The sequence below is a fragment of the Peromyscus eremicus genome, chromosome 11 (genome assembly GCF_949786415.1).
Source record: "Peromyscus eremicus chromosome 11, PerEre_H2_v1, whole genome shotgun sequence".
Lineage (NCBI taxonomy): Eukaryota > Metazoa > Chordata > Mammalia > Rodentia > Cricetidae > Peromyscus > Peromyscus eremicus.
Genome location: NC_081427.1, coordinates 35352975 through 35373824, shown reverse-complemented (window position 1 = coordinate 35373824; position 20850 = coordinate 35352975). Strand labels below are relative to the sequence as shown.

Sequence of the window (20850 nt, the reverse complement as noted above, 5' to 3'; positions counted from 1 at the left end):
AGAATTTGAAGGAAGAGAAGGAAACAGTTGAAGTAGCAGAGAACCCACAGAAGCACAGAACCCACATGGAGCAATGTCAAGCCATTGGCACTGGTGGTTAGCAGACTCACATACAAGGAAGAATGCAGCATGCATTTTATCTCAGGAGCAGTCTGATGTTCTCATTGGTGACAGGGAAGCCTGAGGACAGGTCACATCAGTATTCAGGTGTTGGCTTGAGAGATACTATGAGGATTCCCACTGCAGATCCTGTGAAGAAGACCCCGATTTTAGAAAAGACAGTATATTATTTTCCTGAAAATAGGTACCACATCCTAGGACAATTAATTGGCCTTTTGGAAATTGAACAGTTTTAAATAAGAACGAACTCATGATTGTGAGGACTTAGTGTGATTATGAAAGGGAATTCAGCTTTGGAATCCCTCTTTGTATATTTATGAAAGTGATTTGAAGCCAGTGAATGCACAGTTTATGACTGATATCTCAAATATAACCTAATTGTTATTTTGAAGACTTTTTTTTCTAAATAAAATGGTCCAAACATTTATAGCATCCAGTGATGTTTATTCATCCCCTGAAGCAGCATTACTTGTGAAACAACTGACAGTTCCCAGAAGGCTCTGAATGTGTAAAAGAAGTACCTAATTCACAGGAAGTTATCAAAAGAATTCATTGTGGGGACTTTTATTTGTTTGCTTTTTTTAGGAGTGATTCTCAAGCGGGAGTTGATAGGATAGAATTATTGCACCCTTACCGTCAACTATGTATTGATGAAATGGGCACTACTGCTAAGAATTAAACCTTTTTTTTCTCCTTTCTTCCTAGTAACAAATATTTATACTTCATCACACAGAAAGGAGAAGAGAACCATTCATTCAGCATTTAGGAACACCATTGTATAGGCAAGCACTGTTAATAGCAAACTATGGTAATAACAAATCAATTTAAGGATTTGGATTTGAGATACCTGTCTTTAGTTTATATCAACCAGAGAGGAGCAGGAGCAGGGGTCTTCAAGGACAATGAAGAATTGTTAGAGAGGAAAGGAGGACTGAATTTTATTTACTTGCCGTAGGCCTTGAAGGGACTTTAAGTAGTTAGAGACGATGAACAAGGCTGAATTTGGAATTTTTCTTAATATTACAAATTAATCTTCACAATACAATCTTACTTTTAACCAGCTATGGAAAAATGGACACTACCAGGAAAGAAAATTGTCTATAAAATGGTATTTTGACAATATTATCATTATTAGTGAGGACTGTATCAATTGAAATGGAAACACATTAAGAATTATCTTATTTATTTTTATTGTTTTTGGACATTTCAAGTGCTAAGTGAAGCCTTTGTCTAGATTATTTCTCTGCTCTGATTGCCAATAGTACTGCTTGTCCACTGAGTGCTCTGCCTTTGCGGATGCTCCATTATCATTTTTGTTATCTGTATCTTTATCCATTTCCTTGAGCTGAAGATTTATTCCAAGCATGGAGGGAACTGTGACACACACTGGCCATGCTTATATAAAGTTTTGTGGAGAGATGGAATCTTACTGAGGTTAACAAAGAAATTATGAGGTAAAAAAAGATTCCCCAGAAATACTCACTTTATTAGGGTCTTTGTCCTCTTTCTCCCATGTACCCAGCTCTCGACTCTACATATGGTGTATATCCTTACATGGAATCCATCAGAGGAACCTTGAGGGCTAACGAAGAAAACTAGAATCCATGCAGCTAAATATCTCACTCTAAATCACGTATCTAGTAGAGCTAGAATCTGAACTCTATCTGCTTCAAAGGAAAAACAGAATCTTTTATAAATTGTCTCTTTGGGGCAGAGTAGGCAGAAGTAGATAGATTTTATGACACACCAAATCTGGAGTCAGTTCTGCAGCTCTTTTGTTGGTTGGCATTCTACTAAGAATGCATTCTTAGTCTCTTTGTTTCCTATAGGACTTATGCACAGATTCTATTTCTAAAAGCTCATTGTCTTATCAAATTTGCTTAAATGTCTGATAGAAGTATATATTTCTATCCCAAATTAATGTTTTTTTTATCACTTATTATCTTAGATGTGTCTACATTACAGCAGAAAATTAACATAACGCAGGATGTAATTCTGAACTTCAAAGACCTTAAATCCAGAAGTGATCAAGGAAATAATTACAAATAATAACAAGAACAAAAACCCCACAGGAAACATCTTGAGAATATACATTGCTTTGGGAGGTGTTTAAAACTCAAGATTTAGAAGAAGGAGGGAGGAATGGGGAGAAAGCAGAAGATGGTCAAGGAAGTAAATCTGTTTACGTATGCATATGCTTGTCAAAACCCATGGAATGCACTTCACCAAATGAAAACTCTGAATTTTAAGACATGACTCTGTGTGCTAATAACACACCAGGGTAGGCTCCCCATTTCTCACAAATGTTCCTGTGGTGAATGATGTTGATCATGGAGTTGTCTATTCATAGATCAGGGCAGGCAGTTTATGAGAAGCCCCTATATCTTCTGATTAGTTTTGCTGTGAGCATGAAGTTGCAATAAAAATGCATTATGGTAAAAACAACAACAGAAGAAGAAGAAGAAACATCACAGAAAACTAAGAAATTAACTTTCAGATGTGATTTGAATCAAGGTAGAATATAAAAATATTCACCATTAGAAGTACAGCTAGAATGGAAGACATCTTATCTCTTGTGTCTGTACATTGGCATGCATGGTGACGTGGCATAAGCAAGGACAGTATTGCCTGTGAGAGAAGAGGCTGGAGAAGAGGAGGCTGTGGTACAGAATGCCTTGACAACCTTCAGCTGTTTTGACTTACTTGAGTGTCCCTGTTGGTTTTGACCCAGGAAATTGCATTTTAGAAAAATTGCTTTAGCATGGTTTGAAAGAAATATTCTAGAATGCTAGAAAATTCATTGATAAATTCTAAGCAAGGGATAGCATTTTTGGAACAATGGAGAAAAGGATAGAAATGGAAAGAAGGATGGATAGGAATAACACGAAATTTAGAGAAGGTAAAGCCTAAGTTCCCAAGAAAAATGGGCAGAACAAAGAGTTAGGAGAGAAACCCATAGGCAGCTGGATAAAAGACTCTCAAGAGGCCAGTTTTGAAGAACACAAATATTATTGCTGAAAACAACATGTTTTCCTACACTGTGAAAGGGATGACTGCATTTTCTAGGACTGCCTATAGAATGAAACCAGGTTAAATAAAAGTTGTGTTAGATTTTTTTTTTCTGAGACAGGGTTTCTCTGTGTAGCTTTGCACCTTTCCTGGAACTCATTTGGTAGTCCAGGCTGGCCTCGAACTCATAGAGATCTGCCTGGCTCTGCCTCCCGAGTGCTGGGATTAAAGGCATGCGCCACCACCGCCCGGCAAGTTGTGTTAGATTATACTGACTTTATATACTGTATTTACACCTATAGTATACAACAGAGTCAATAATACTTTGAAGGGAAATTACAAGAGTTAATGGCACTTGATATCAATACTGAGATAGATACAATGGCTTCAGTGTTGCTGATAGAAGGTTATGGGATGCTGGAAATTATCGCTATACTCATGAAAGGATGACAGCTCCTTTCATGTCTATTGACTAGAAGGAATGAAATAGTAGTCTTTTTTGGAAAAAAATATCCATCTCAATGACATAAGCAAAACAATGCCTGTATTTCTCGGTGGATTCCATATTGATCCTTGAAAAACTGGATTTCTTTTGGTAGGTAAGGAAGAGTAAATGGTGACTGAAACAGCACTGTGGGCCACAGATTCTTGGCTTCCTGTTTTCGTCATTTATGTATGCAATTCATTTAGTCTTTTTCATCAGTTAAATTCTGTATATTTAATGCTATGGCAACTTAAATTTTGTAGATAAGAAAATTTAGGATTAGAGTATTTACATAATTTACCATCACCAAATTAAGTAGCTGTTAGGAATCTTTGAATGAAGACACCTGCAATGCTAATTGTAAGAGGAAATGAATAAATAAAACATTTTTTCTGCTAGACTTTTAAATTATAAATGAAAATAATTGTTATTTATTATGTATGACTATTGTAATAGTTACGATTTTCATGTAATTATTTCAATTGTTAAAACATCAAAGTTTCTACTAGTGATGACTACGTAAGATACTTTTATGTTAGGATTAATTAGCCTTGGTGCCTGATTAGACTGGATATCTAGTGTAGTTATCTAATATAGCTTCAAAGTTTCTGCTTCTCAAAAGCCCATATAGAGGTGAGCCTAATCTAAATGGGTAAATTAAAAATGCTCCACAAGTATGTATACAGGCTAATTTGATGGAGTAACTTTTTTCAGTTAATGTACACTCTTCCCAGATGACTCCAGTCACATTGACAGAAAAACTAACAAGTACAATTAAACCCACATGAACTTGACACACAAACACATCACGATTAAACTATACCTTTTCCTTGTTTGGTTTATCACCAAGATCTCATAATACTATCACAATATAAAACATAACTTTAAAAGCCGTTTTAAATGCTTTCTTACTCTATGAAGGAGGTGTCAGGACACAGTTACAACCAAATCAAAGAAAAACTAATATCTGGCAGTGCAAATCAAATCCCATAGCTCAGTGTGTGGCATTTTGAAATCTCAATTGTCTGTGTTCTGAAGGGCTTGGGAAACTCCATCTATCAATCTTTGCCACCCACAGTACACACAGCTTGTGTTGTAGGCTCAAGCTAACTCTGCTCCACACACCTGCCATTATGCCTTTTGGTCATCCCACAGTCTTGTAATCTCCAAAATCTTTGGTTCTCCACTGAAACTGAGGCTGTTCTTTCACCAATAGAATCCCCTGGGCCCTATTCAGGGACTCCAGCCTTACCATATGATGGGAAGACTAGTTTCTCTCCATTATCCCTTCAATGCTTCAGCTTTCATGCCAGCAAACTCACTACAGGGGAGACTCATATACATTACCAAGTTTAGCTGCCATCCTGAGGTGCAGCCTTGGTTGCCCTGGGCCATAGCTGTATGCTGACTTTGAAGAAATACTCCCCAGGAGATTTCACTTCAAAGATGCTCTTGTTAGTCACAGTTGAGTTTTCGGCCCCCAATAACCAACATATACTGTCCAACTAATGCAATTTTTTTATTTAAGTGGCTCTTGTTTATTGTTAATTGCACCTGATTCTTCAGCTCTAGCTGACCAGAAATGACAGAGTCTTAATTCAAAGTATCACATGAATAGCCCTGATAGTCCTCAAGGGGTTATCAAACTTCCCTCTGACACTTCACAATCCACCGTATTTTTTTCTCTACACTCTTATCTTCCAAGCTCCCACTGAACAGCACATTAAGCTTTGAGCAGTCAACAGTTTTCCAGCTCAAAGCTTCAAACGCTTCCACAATCCTTCCAAAAACAACATAATCAAGTCTGTCACAATAGCCCAATTCTCTGGTACCAATTTCTGTTCTACTTTCTACTGCTATGATAAAACACTGGCCAAAACCAGCTTAGAGGAGGCAGTGGTTTATTTCATTTTACAGCCTACAGTCCATCGTGAAGGGAAGTCAAGCGCAGGAACTCATGTGAGGAACTGAAGTAGCACTATTAGGAATGCTGATCACTTGCTTCTTCCCCCATGGCTTGCTTAGCTTCCTTTCTTAAGCAACCCAGGGGCAACTATCCAGGGACTGCACAACCCACAGTGGGCATGACCCTTCATCAATCAGTAATCAAGAAAATGCCCCACATGCTTCCCTACAGGCCAGTCTGATGGAGGCCTTTTCTCAATTGAGGTTTCCTCTTCCCAGATAATTCTCGCTTGTGTCCAAGTTGATAAGGACACTAACCAGCTCAAATATAAAACAGATTATCTTGGTTGACTGAAACTTCTGCCAAACATGAAAGTTTATGTTATTAATGCAACAAAATTGCCATTGCGGAATACCTACTAGTAGAATCCTGTGTCTTGTTTCCAGAGACTGTTTTATTGTTATATAGTTGTGTTAGCTGACTTGTTACTTTTCCTTTTACAAGTACAGGTATACTTGACAACTCTAAATAGTCTATTACTTAGTGAGTTAATTGTGGTGTCAGTGGCCTAAGAGAAGCTTCATGAAAATAACATTATAGTCATTTCTCATTAGTGTTAGCTGTGCACACTTGAAATAAAGTTCCTATTTTTCTTCCAATTTTGAGCTTAATTGGTGTATTAGTTACTTTCCCTGTTGCTGTGATGAACAATGGCACAATTTCAGGAGGAAGGTTTATTTTGGTTCATAGTTTGAGAGTGTTGTCTATCACGATGAGGAATTAATGGTGGCAGGGACTCAAGGCTGCTGGTCACATTATGTCTGTGCTCAGGAAGCACAGGACAATGAATTCTTAGTCCCCCCCCTTTTTTTTTCTTTTTCATTCAGCCCAGACTCTAGTTCAGGGACTGGTCACAGTGAGAGTGTCTTTCCACTTTAATTAACCCAATACAGATAATCCCTCAAAGGCATGCCTTGTGTCTAAGCTTATCTAGATAACTCCTCAGTCATTTTTATTGGTCTGTCTACCACATGATTCTAAGTCCCATTTACTCATTGAGATTCAACTTTACAGTTGGGGTAGAAGTTCTCCAAAATTCACGTAGTAATCCCATGCACGGTCAAAATTGTCTGGAAAAGTTATTTTTGGAAGATAGTACAATATATTTTGCAAAGATGGTCACTGAAATAGGGTAACATTGAAATTTTAACTTGGTTCCTGCTTCAAACCTAGAAGAGACTAATTATTTTCAGCTTCAGCCCTGTGTTAGTCTTCTTTTATTTGGAACAAAGACAAGCATAAATACTCTTATTCTTCAAAACTGCAGTAAAGGTTAGAATCTATACTTGATCAAATTTGTACTCTTAGAGGTGAATTGTTATTAACAAAATTCTTGGAAAACTCTACCTGTTACTGCTTAGTCTTTTCTATGATTGCTAAATTGACATTCAAAGTGTTTCAAAATGCCTCTAAACATTACAGCAAAGACAAGGTTTAAAGGTAGAACCTGTATTCTTGTTTTTACTTGCTTATTATTTTGAAAAAGGTTTCTATTTATATTTAGCATCACTCATATAGGTGACTTATTTTTAGGTATTTATTAGAGTTTTTGAGTTTTATTTGCATAATGAATTACATTTTTAAGAATACTAATCATAAATCTTTGTCTTAGTAATACACCAATTTTTCTCAGAGTCAACGTTCAGTCATTTGGAAAATAATGTTTAAAAGATACATTTTTTTGTCTCTTATAAATTTAGTCGTATATTTTTAATAATTTTTTTCTGACAGGAAAATGGCTAATTACTTTCTACATACTAAAATGTGATTTTTCCTATTTATTGTAGGTTTTATTGGGATTTAATAATGCTTATAATGATGGTTGGAAATTTGGTCATCATACCAGTTGGAATCACATTCTTTACAGAACAAACAACAACACCATGGATTATTTTCAATGTGGCATCAGATACCGTTTTCCTGTTGGACCTAATCATGAATTTTAGGACTGGGACTGTCAATGAAGACAGCTCTGAAATCATCCTGGACCCTAAAGTAATCAAGATGAATTATTTAAAAAGCTGGTTTGTGGTTGACTTCATCTCATCAATCCCAGTGGATTATATCTTTCTTATTGTAGAGAAAGGAATGGATTCAGAAGTTTACAAGACAGCCAGAGCCCTTCGTATTGTGAGATTTACAAAAATTCTCAGTCTCTTGCGTTTATTACGCCTTTCAAGGTTAATTAGATACATACATCAGTGGGAAGAGGTAAGTCACCTGTTTTTCTTTCTTAAAGCCACTGTATCATGTGATTTTCATGACTACAATTTGAATATGTATGTGCTATGTTTAATGACTTGCATGAAATTTAAGAACATATAATTCCCAGAGTTCTCTTTTCTGGTATTCAAGTGATATTTGGATATCTGAAAGAATTGAGCCAATTGAGACTAAATATAAAACATTCTACCCATTGAGTATATTTTAAGCAAATACACTTTAACTGACATATTGTTATCCTAGTCACTGAAACTTCTCCCATGCCTTGAAAGATTCTTTTTATTTAAAAAGAATACATCAAATTTCATCTTTGACAAAGATGTTTAGGGTATGATCGGTAATCTAATATATCATCATGTATAAAAATACTGGTATATGTTTCTAACAATATTGGAATTTCAGTGAATTTATGATTGAGGAAAATACATCTCCTTGGTTATCTTTCAATCCTGTAAATTCATATTTGAGTTTAGCATACTAAGCCTGTTCATTGGTTTTTGTTGCCTACAGTTATTCATTATAGTTTTCCCCAATTAGTTCATTTCATAATAGTGAAAAAAAACCACCATACCTAGGAAGGAAATTACTACACAGAAAACACAAAGGAATAAATGCAGTGAATCTAGCCAATTAGACCTCTTGGCTGCTGAATAGGGCATCTGCTGTTCTTAGACAGTGGGTGGGATGCTGAAAGAACTCTACCAACTGACGTTTCCAAAGGTCTGAGTTAAATATACCATCATCAAGCAAATAAGTACCTCTTTCCACAGCCAGTATATTAACCTTTTTTGGCTTTTTCCTTCATAAGCATGGCTCTTTGTATCAATTATAAACTGAATTTGATTGTCTGCATAAGAACTAGAGCACAAAAGACCTCCAGAGTCCCTAGTGGAACACTGTAATGAAAGCCATACACGGACTCTGGATTGTTGTTTTGCTCGTACAGAAATACCTTTTGTTATTTTAAGAGATGAATTATGGTTTTAAAGAAGTCATGAAATGCAAGTTTTATTTACTTTCTGGGCAGCTGTATTAATGTTTTTCTGTCGGCTTGTCAATGACACTTTGGTTCACAGGATCTCAGGAAATGACACGCAATAATAAAACACTGCATAATATACTGATGAAAGCCATAAAATGGATCATTCTTAAAATATGGATCGGGAATATATTTAAAAATAAATGAAGCATATTTGAGAAACTAGATTCACTTGTAACATTTCTATCTAAACGGAAATTAATGTCCAGTTCTCAAAGCTTTTTTTTTTTGCAATAATTTGAAAATAATAATTGAAGATGATTCTTGATAATAACCAATATTTATTGGGGAGATTGTATTAATGACAAGCAGTTTTTAATTCTTTGTATAAATTTGCTCCCTGAATCTTCTCTACAACCCAAAGAGATAGATTCAGGCGAAGACAAACACTCTAAGGCTCCTTGTTGGGACTCAGAGGCTGGTAAGGGGCGGAGCTGGGATTCATATGGCAATCAGACCCCAGAGCTGTGTTCTTAACCTGCAAAAGTGTATAGGTCTCACTGTAGCTTGTACTCTTTTCTTTATAAACATCCCATTATCCCACCATTTTTAGATTGTTTATGGAACTATACAGAGCTTTTCTTACATGAGAATGTGGTCATTGTAACATTATAATACTGAGCAGCTACTCCTAAAGCAAGAGCACAAAAATATTTTGACATACAGTCAGTGAGAGAAAAGTCACAGATAGAGCTACCCAGTCAATTAAAAATACAGTAGGCAGTGTAACTATTTTTTAATGACTTTCAGTTTTAACCCAGTTATCCCAGGGAATGGCAGCAGGATGAACAGATGGCATGCTATCAGATAAAATGACAGAGCATGTGGTCAGAGAGGACACTCCTTAACACCGACGTTTTCTGTTCCTGGCAATGGTCACAGGCACCTAGATCTGTGTGGCATTACAGAATTTTAAAGGTGCCTGCGATGTCATTCAGAAACATCAACTGTCTGATATCACTATTGTGAAATGCAATTTAATATGCACTTAGTGAGATTTGCTAACCACATGCATTCAGGAGAGAGTTGTGAGTTGGCAAGATCTTTCTTATAAATAAATGACCTTGGTAATAAATGAATCAGAAGCTCATTTAGCTGAAGAATGTTTTCTTGGTTATATGATACACGCATATAATAATACATATCATGAATGTTTAATGACTGATAGCAATACTCTTACTAAAGACGAAGAAGTGGAATCACACTCCAGAATTTAATACAAATTCATTTATTCCACCTACACAATTCAAACTATAATCACAAAGAAACTTGAATGGCTCCCAAACTGGCATGTCTCTACCTGACTTTTATAAATGTCACCAGGGTGTGTTTACAAGTGGAAATACAAGTTAATCATCAGAAGTAGCTCTATGAGCTTTTGGATTAAGACTGCAGAGGAAGATATGAGTTCACCCACATGTCTTTGAGTTCTGAGTGTTTTAGTACCAGGCTGGCTAATGCTAAATTCAGCAAATTTGGGGAAGTCATGTGTGAAGTCTGGAAGCTGCCACTGTTCTAAATGAATCATTCCCAAGGAAAGCAGCTGCCTGCTATAGGGAACTGTGTTCATCTTTGGTGGTGCTTTTTTTTTTCCACCTCCGGCCTGGATAAGTTCAACTAAAACACAAGAAGAGGCTCTGAAGCCAGATAAATTAGAAAAATATTATGAATGAGATGCAGGAAGTTTGACATTTGCCCTCTGTGGTCCATCAAGGCTACATGTGAATGTGTAGGAGGAAATAGTTGATGAGGATGATCAATTTATAAATGCCCTAGGGTTAAGGTATCAAGGGGGAAGTTGCTTTCTCAAATCAATTGTAAGATCAATGATTTAGAGTGTAAAAACTGAGCTCTTTGACACTAGGTTGAAGTTTTATATACATGGTCAATGATATGGAAATCTGAATGATTTAGATAAAATAAGCTATACATTTTTTTAGTGAGATCTTGAGCAAATGGGTTTTCCTCACTCTTGTGTTTTGTTTTTTTCTTTATTAAGAAATTTTTTAATTCATTTTACATATGTATTTTCATTTTTAAAAATCACTCCCCTAATTAAGCGATATTACTTTTCTTATGGTTGACTTTCAAGTATGCCAGAGTTCCATGCCTGATTGCTGTTTCATAATCTATCACAGGGGAAACAATTCTGTATGACCCTCCAAAAAGACACATACGGTGAGGAAATCCTTGAAAATTAAATGGAACATTATTAACAATTTGTGGTGATCATAAACCTCTAAAGAGATAAAGACCAGATTAAAAGCTTAGCAAACAGGGGATTATTCGCTGTATAAAAGTGAAGGGTTCTCAAAACCTCAAGTGCCCTTTTGTTGACCTCGGTCTTTTTGTCCAAGGGAGACGATCCTTGACCTGTTTTAGAGCCTTGTAAAATATCAACTGAAAGCATATGCATCACTTTGCGTACAGTTACTATGGAATGTAACTACAATCCCAGAGCTAAGTGGGAGACTGGGACAGGAGGATGACCATGAGTTCCAGGCCAGCCTGAGCTGTATAATAAGATACCAGCATAGAAATAATGGAATGACAAATAACATTTGAAGGAAATATTTCCCTTCTATAAGGGTTATCCAATTACAGGATTCAGTATTTCAACTAAACTAGACATTCCTTCATGGATCATGTAAAAGATGTAGTGCAATGCGTGATTGTATAGTAACCATAGCTTGCTGGTATACAGCATATTTTGTTTAGTTCTCATTTCCTATCTCCTTAACTTCTTTTGTGTAGATGGATTTTAGGCATATTACAATCAAGTAAATGTACTTTGAGGCAGGAAGGAAGGCTTGTAACTGAATATCTTAGGCATAGCAGTTGGAGATAGATAATTTGTTGGCATGTTACAGTGCTTTTCTACTAATCAATTTTAGATTATGACATTGGATTAGAAGATTTGTCTACAATTTGTGAGCAGTAACACAGTGTTGTTAAGGAGACAGTCTTATCGGAAACTAAGACACAATTTGGTTTCCGGTTTTTGTTAATTTTAGCATGTTATTTGGTTCATATTAAAACTTAACTCTTGGTATATATTAACTGGCTACTAAACATTTTAATGTATTTTAAGCACGTTCGCTTTTAGAAAACACATAAAACTTCAAGTCTTGTCACAAGCAAATAAAGTGTTTGCCCAAACCTGCCCTCTACTAGAGTGTAGAGAGGCTCGCTCTTACCCATCACATCCAATCTGTGTTTCTTTGATGTGCCTCCGAGGCTCTCCAGCACACTGCACTCATTTCCGCCTCCTCCCTTCTTCGCACCAACATTTGCTTGTTTTTAGTTTTACTATACCTGAAAATAACAATTATCCCCGTTACAATAAGGTGCAGCCCCTCAGATTGGAAAGTCATTTTTCCCCTTTGTCTGTCCTTTAAAAATTGATTCAAAGTCGTTTACAGAATGTATTCTATCTGGATGCACTCATTTGTAATAACCAGTCCTGTTATACTGATGTATTCTTCTGGCTTCGAATATTTCAGTTCGTGATAGCCACGTGTGCTGTCCCTGCCTTTTTTAGACATGAACATTTAAATGGAAGAGTCACTGTCCATTATGTCCTTGAGTCTCCTTGTGTACTAGGATAGGATCTTTTTGTTTGTTTGTTTTGTTTTATTTTGGTTTTTTTTTTTTTTTTTTTGAGACAGTGTTTCTCTGTGTAGTTTTGGTGCCTGTCCTGGATCTCACTCGGTAGACCAGGCTGGCCTCGAACTCCCGGAGATCCACCTGGCTCTGCCTCCCGAGTGCTGGGATTAAAGGCGTGCACCACCACCAACACCCGGTTGGATCTTAAACACAATATATTATCAGAGCATGCTATCTGTTACCCACATGATAATTTAAGTGCTAAATCTATTAAATGTATAAATAATATTCATTTTTTATGCTGAAGCATTTTAAAGTAGTGTTTACTTCTAGATGGGTAACACATAAAAACACGAAGCAGATGCAGCTTTGTAGGAAAAGCAGACAAACATGTGAGTACATAATCATAGATGATATGGTAAGTAGTGACCTGAAAGAGGAAGTGAACAATCATTTCTACTGTGCACAAGGAAGCTTTGCAAGATGCTTGAACTGTGTTTGAAGCTGGAGTGTGTAACATCCACCTGTACTACTGGGCTCATGGAGTATAGCATCACAATGAAGACATAATGCCTAGGCTGCCTAGCAGAGAGACTGTGCATCTCCAGAGAGAGCTTGAAAGCATAGACTGGAATTCCTGTTAATACTGAACTAAGTAAGATATTGTCAAAACAGTTTAGGTAGGAAACTTACATCTTATTAGTTTGGCAGAGTTCGGGAGCATAGAGGCTGCTCAAGAGAGAGTCAACGCCAATAGTAAAGGGAGAGCTTTATCCCTGACTTGCAGTGCTCTGTGTGCAGCTTCACCAGGCAGGATTCATTTTTGATTAGCTAAAGGGCACATATTAGCCAAGTATTCCTGTCCTTAAAATATGTGTAGCAATGACTATAAGTCTAAGAAATATATTTTGTAGTGTTTTATTATTAAATGTCAATTGTATTCATGATTTATTTTTAGGAGTTAGGTATAGAATGGATTACATGCTACAAAATTGGTGTATTTGGTTGTTTATACCAAACGTCTTTTGTTTTCCATTCAATCTAGGGAAGTCATATATAAGTGACTTATTATATCTACACATAATAGCAGCATACTTAGGTTTAAATGATGTGAGTATTATGAAACATTTTAATTTGATTTACGTTTATTATATACATAAGCATAAGTTTCTCAGTTACATCATTCTCTGGCTAGTGTATCTTCTAAGGCATTTTTACATGTGTGGGGAAGTCTCCATTTTCTGTAGTAAGTATTTATTCTGCTAAAGACCACTAGGTGTCCCCTATCAGTTATGTTACTTCAGGGTTCTAGATTCTTAAATAATAAAACTATTTCTTGCGAAAATACTCATTTACACTATTGGAATACACTGAGCTGACTGGCTGATATAGTTCTATAAAAATTAATTACCTTGAGTATTCAGCCATGCACAACTTTACTTGAGGTTAAGTAAAGAGTGTTAAGTTACTTTTTGAAGTAATTATACTTTGAGAGAACTGATTTCAGTATCATACTGTATGTTTTGAATGTACATTTTAGTAGGTAAGATTTTTATGAGTGTTATTTTGGAGAACATGCTAGATCAAGATGAACATGGTATGTGTTGATTTTCATATCTGTGTGTTTGAATTAACACACCTATTTTGTGAATAGTCTTTGGTCAGTGACACACAAATGGTTCCCACATGGAAGACACAATTTCTGTATATATTGTTTCATTTGTATTGGTGTTTCTCTGCATGCATGTTTGTGAACCATATATGTATGCACTTGATTGCTTCTGAGGCTAGAAGAAGATATAGGATCCCTGGAACTGGAGATATAGACAATTGTCCACTGCAATGTGGGTTCTGGGAATTGAACCAAGATCTTCTGGAAGAGAAGCCAGTGCTCTCAACTGCTGAGCCATCTCTCCAGCCTCAGAAAACTCTAATTTATGTAAGAGTATAAGATCAAATTTGAAATTTTCTGCCTTCTTAGTTCATTATCAAAACACATTCAACTACTTCGCAATTGTATACGTGGTGCACTCAGTATTGTTTTGCATATTTTTCTGTACTCTAATGCTTAGACATCGGTAATTATCATATAAAGCATATTCAAAGTTTCAGAGTTGTACCATGGACACACATCTGAGTGTTATCTCCACAAAGATTTGCCATGCCCTCAAGCTAGTGTGTTCATTTTTTCTTCTAACCTCCCCTTTCACCCTTGTTTTCTGTTAATATCAGAAGTCTAAGAGAGATCCTTGTTTTCCACTTTTTTTAGTCTCTATACCCAACAGTCAAGTTCTGTATATCCTACTTGAATGTGCTTGGAATCCTTTCACTACTTGATCTCAGTGCCTTCCTATTACAAGCCAAATTCAGTTTTCTTTCACTCGTATTTCTAGAATAGGCTCATAACTGTATTATACAGCTCATCCTTGTTTGTCCTTCAGTTGACTGAAATGTGCTATTTTTCAGAATAAATATTGTATAATGCATCTACTGGAAACATTTCTACAACTTTTCATGATCTTTGGGATAAAACGTAATATTGAAGGTCTTTTGAAATCCAGTTCTAGCCAAATTCAATTCAGCCTCAACAACAATGAACTTCTTTAGGTATCCAGAGAATATATTTTAAATCCTTTGTATATATTATTCATTTATTATTACCTTCCTAGAACTTTGTTTCATCAACCTCAGCTAATCTGTCATTTTGATGATTTCATACACATGTATCATTTTTACATAATTTTTAAATCTCTCCCTCTCCCTGTACAATTTCTCCCATGTCTACCTACCTACATTCTTTCAAATGTATGGCCTTTTCTTCTTAAATTATTGTTGTCATATAAACATATACAACAGAGATCATTACAGAAATACATAAATCTTTAAAGTGTAGTGAACAACTAATCGTGATGGTGCTCAAGCCCAATGACACATCTATAAATCAACACCTGGGCCTAGGGCTCAGTGAACATTGAGTAAGAATGGGCCAAACAATTGGAAGGACTACAGGACCAGAACACCTTTTGCAAGACAGTGTCTTCCACCTAGGACAGGGAAGTTATACCCATGAAATGTCAGCAATGTGTTTCCCCTAATCAAACCACAATTTAATGTGAACATCACTTCCTTGAGGTTGAATTAAATAATCTCTCAAAGTTGGTCACATCTATGAAGGATTTGGCCAATTCCTTGTGATTTTGCTTTATTATACTCATCCCTTTTCTAACTTTTCAAACTATAATTTTCCAGCTATCTATTATAACTCCAGAAAGGGGAAAAATGGCTTTCCTGTATCTTCAGCTCTTGGTATATGCATCAGACATAACTGCACAAATTCCTTCCTGATGAGTTATATTATACCCTCATGAGAACTTCAGTTCTATTATACAGGAAAGGCAACTATGTAGACATTGAGAACAATAGAGTCTTGTGTGCAGTACTAGAGAGTTTATGGTATAGGTAATAAAAGCAGAAGAAAGAGACGTTGTTTAGAAGTATGAGGTAAGGAGCTCCAAGAGAATGAGTGTAAAATGTATCCATTTTCAAACTAATAATAGTCTTTCTACACGTCAAGCCAGGGAAATATTTCGAGACATTGGAAATCATTGTAATGATCAATCATGAGCATGTTGATCATGTGACACAAGGAGATAATTATAGCTTTACTGCTTGTCTTAGGGTTTTTATTACTGTGAAGAGATACCATGACCATGGCAACTCTTATAAGGAAAACATTTACTTGAGGTGGCGGCTTACAGTTTCAGAGGTTCAGTCCATTATCATCATGGTGGGGAGCTGGAGGAATAGCTGAGAGTCCTACATCTTACAGGCAACAGGAAGTAAACTGAAAGTCACATTGAGGGAAGCTTGAGGAAAAGAGATCTATCTTAAAGCCCGCCCCCATAGTGGCATACTTCTTCCAACACTTCCTAATAGTGCTACTCCCTTTGGGGGCCATTATCTTTCAAATCACCACACTGCCCAATTTCATAGGATTGTTTTAAGGAATTATTATTGTTGAAAACACTTTGGAAGTAAAGTTTGTAGACATGTAGATTATTATTATACATGTCTTTTTGTATTTAAAACATGAAGACACTTTTTAAATAAAAGAGCTTCAATTTGATCTTTTATTGTACCTGTTTTCCTTTCAAACACTGGGAACACTATAATGCAATTATACATTACTTCTGCCCTAAATATACCAAGTTAAGAACTGAAGTAGTTCACGAATATGGCTAATCGAGGACAACAATACTTAGCTTCACATTCTTCCAATGTTTTTGATAAGTGTCTTACACTGTTCTGTGTTGAGCATGCACACATAATATATATTTTGATAGCTGCTAGTTTGAATTCATCTACTGTGCTCTTAGAACGAACATTTGAATGCCGTTTCTTTGCGAATGCTGGAAATACAGTTTGCAATGTGCATCTAACTGGAAGTTTTCTTCTTCTGCCAGAGTGTTTAATTGTATGCATGTGTTACATCAATTATGCAAGTAATTACACAGAGGAACAGATCATTTTGGTGGGTCTTACACCTGGCACACCTGTCTTCAAACAAGAAAGATGTGATGAGACATGAGTTGCATACAAATGAAACAGTGGCACTCATTATTGAAAATAATGAGAAGAAGTGAAAAAAAATCTTGAAAGGAAATCTTAAATATATTTTAACAGTTTCTTTATCTACTCTTAATGGAAAAGTCTATGCTTTTGATTGATAGTTTCTCACAAAACAGTCTCACTTTTTTTGTGATACAGTGTTGAAAGTGCTTGTGTTCATTTGAAATCGTTGATTCCATATTTAAAAGAGTGAGGCAGAATGTTCGAAATATATTAGAGATTATCAGGGAATGTTGTTTTAAGACCTATTATAACAGTTATGAGAATGTTAGAATAAACAAAACCGTGGTCTCTCAATTGCACTGGGTAATGACTGAGAAAGTCTTCCTTCAGCTTCCCTTTCTTGCTGATGTATGCACTTTGAATTTTGTATTGGAGGAATCATGTCTCAGTGTGAAAAGGAAGTGCATTTGGCTGGTTATATAATTCTGATGGCTATTTTGAGTTTAAGTCTGCCATTTAGGCCAGTTGAGTTTTTTTTTCTATATTCTTTTTTTTTTCCTTATTGAATCTTAAAGTGAAAGATACTGAGTCAGGATTCTGGGGATCTGGAGTTCTCCTGATGACAGTTGTGTAGTAAAAGAATAGTAGCTGTTCTGAGGTAATCTTTTCTAACACAGGAGTGACATTGAGAGTTTGTTATTGAGTATGGTAGTAGGTGTGGATATCTACAATAACATGGTATAATTTTAATTTACTTTTTTGCATTGGTATGACTGCAAAGATGTAAATGAGCAAATAATATAATATCAAAGAAATTCAGAGTTTGGAAATGAGAATTAATAAGTCCCTTGTATGCAAGTCCCTTCCAGATAATATTTTCTTAATTTCATAATATGAACAATGGCATATACTTGGGTTGTATGGTTGTTTTAACAATTAAAGGGATAATTCACGGGAAAGTGGTTTATAAAACTCTAAAACTGAACATTTAAAGATCATATTGATATATGATGTCATCAGCCTGTCAAATCAATGTACTGATTCTTTACTGAATCTGGGAAAGAATGGAATTTTACATTTGTAGTATTTTTGGTTATACCTGAGAGTGAAGAGTAGGATTGTGTTCATCTGTGCTCTGCAATATAGAACACAGGAGCTGTCACTTCTGCATTACACCTAGCAGTGATGATTGAGCAATCAACTAACTTATTTTGTGGGAAGATGACAAGTTCTTGGTACATGAAGTAGTCCTCTGTTGTGTGCAATGCTCATGTTTGTGATACTAAAAACAAGGATATCTATTTAGTTCTCTTCATTCCATTCTACTGGCAATGAGCCAGCACTCGATGAACTTAAATGCATAGGTTTCAACTATAGTGTGCAATTTTAAAGAACTTCCCTATTTTTTATCTAACCTGAAACCTAGAAACATATAGCTTAAAAATGTTCAGGTTTCAACTATAGTGTGCAATTTTAAAGATCTTCCCTATTTTTTATCTAACCTGAAACCTAGAAACATATAGCTTAAAAATGTTCAATCTGATCATTAACACTCCATTTATCCCTGTATACAATTATTATGGATGTAAGTGAATTTTGTAATAACAGTTATTACCAGTGGATGCAATACAGTGTGTTGGGGAAAATACTGAAGAATTTCTAGCTTGTGGAACCTTATGATCACAGGAATTTTTTACTCTAGAATACTATCAGAACATGTATAGACTCAAAGTAGTATATGTTTTCACTGACTGCAAGATCATGTTACAAATAATATATTCTTAAAGTTCTGAGTGACTAGGTTCCTGCTTTCAGATATTTCTCTGGAATTGTGACATTAAAGACTGCAATTACACCTATAAAGCCTCACATATACTTTGAGCCATTGATAGATATCTTATTAGGTTTCTGGTTGAGAGGCATCTAAGAAATAATTCTTTATACAAATTGGATAGGTGCATGAATTTGAGCGTCACAATGTGAAAGAGGGAATGTGTATGACATGGACATTCTCTCAAGATCTAGAATATATTGGTGACTTGCAGAGGAGGCAGGAAAAAGCATCAATGAATTTTCAAAAATGTATTTCACAGTCTTGCAAAAGTCTTTGCTTCCTCATTACCAGTATTTGCCTGCCGTTGAAGACAAATATTTCAGTGACTCTAAATGTCTTTGAGAATTTTACTGAAGAAATTATGTACCCCCTTCCCATTTAGTTGAGTCATTATTTTGAATTTACCATCAATCTCCCATGGTTTGAAATTATAAGATAAATCTTAAGCTTTAGAAGAAAAAACAAAAATCAGTGAATATCTGTTCCAACAAAATGCTATGAGTTTTGACAGAATTTTTTGTAATAGCAAATTTCTTAACTCTGATTTTATGAGACCTACTTAAACATTGTCTATAGACTATATAAGAAATATGCTAAAATAGAACATTCTCTGTCACACACCCTCTCTCTCCTTTTTTTTTCCTAGAGTATGAATACTCTTTCAAGAGACACCTATGGAGAACGTGTTGTATTACAAATACTTAAGTGAACAGTAAGGAAAGATCAATAGATACCATAAAATAACTATTGAGGGATATGAAGAAATATCAGCAAATGATTTACTCAGTATTTATAAACATTGTTCCCATTCAAAGTGAGTCAGTTGTCTTCACATTTACACTGGAGTATATTACACTACTCACTATCCTTGTACCATTGACTCTTCCTGCTTGAAGTCACTTCTCACATCTTTGACTGTCATTGTAATTGCTGAAGCTATTCCAAGAAGAATCCATATGTTAATAAATTCCACCAGCAAACCATTGCATTCTTCACAAATATGAAAGACTTATTGTGAAACATTTCTTAGATGGTGAAACGGTTTATTAATGTTCATATTTTGTTATTGCTGTTGTTATTTTTTAGAGTTAAGAGAAACACCAGGTAGTGAAATTACCTACAGCCTCAGGTTGGTAGCAGCGATAAGGAATTTTCCAAGATATAAGAGATCAGAGGACTCTATACCTGATCACCACCCTTGACAAGACTGCATTTTGTTCTGTTTTGTTTAGTTTTCATCACTTTTGTCTCTATGGAAGCAGAGTTTTGTCTTTCTCTTCTTTCTCAGTCATTGAGAAGATTTCTAACAAAGTGTCAGCAAAGTATTGATTATTAATTCTAAGATAATTATTAGAAAACAAATGGATATTCTTTATTACACACACACACACACACACAAACACACACAAAATGAAGCATATACATAGCATGTAGAAAATTCTATTTTAGAACCCAAAGTAAAGTAGACTTCATTATTCCTTGAACTGACGAATGGAATATTAAAAAACACAGCGTAACTTGTCCTTTTGGTCAGAGAGCCATTGGTCTTATTTCTTATTTAACTGTTTTGTCATGATCATTTCTACCTTCCAATGCAGAAAATAATACCACTTGTATGAGAAAAAGAAAATGGTGATAAGCAGGTGATTAAATTAAAAAGGCAGACAAGTGTTTGGACAGAGCAATGGTGTTGCTGCTGAGCCCAAGGGTCTAGATCCTACCCCCAGGACACATGTGGGAGAGAGGACAGACTCCCCAGGTTGTCATCCAGCCTCCGCACAGTGTTGTGGGACTTAGGTGGCTTCTGCTTTCCTGTCAGCTCTAGATAACTAAAATTTTAAAATTAAACAAATCTCATTAAATTTAAGACAGACTAGTTCCAAGTTGGCAGAATATCTGGCTTAATTTATAGGCTCAAAAATACCCAGGATAATTAGTTGCCTTTTTACCTTTAAAAAATTCTTTAGATAATAATTTACCGTTTTACCTCTAATAAA

General features: G+C 35.6%; 1 protein-coding gene across 1 annotated transcript in view; it reads left to right on the top strand.

Annotated features, from left to right (window-relative positions):
• The window catches only part of Hcn1 (hyperpolarization activated cyclic nucleotide gated potassium channel 1), a 379984-nt gene that overhangs the window by 43488 nt on the left and 315646 nt on the right, over positions 1-20850 (top strand). Inside the window, exon 2 of the mRNA XM_059276444.1 lies at positions 7367-7790. Within this exon, the coding sequence (XP_059132427.1) occupies positions 7367-7790 (424 nt within the window). The remainder of the gene's footprint in view (positions 1-7366; positions 7791-20850) is intronic.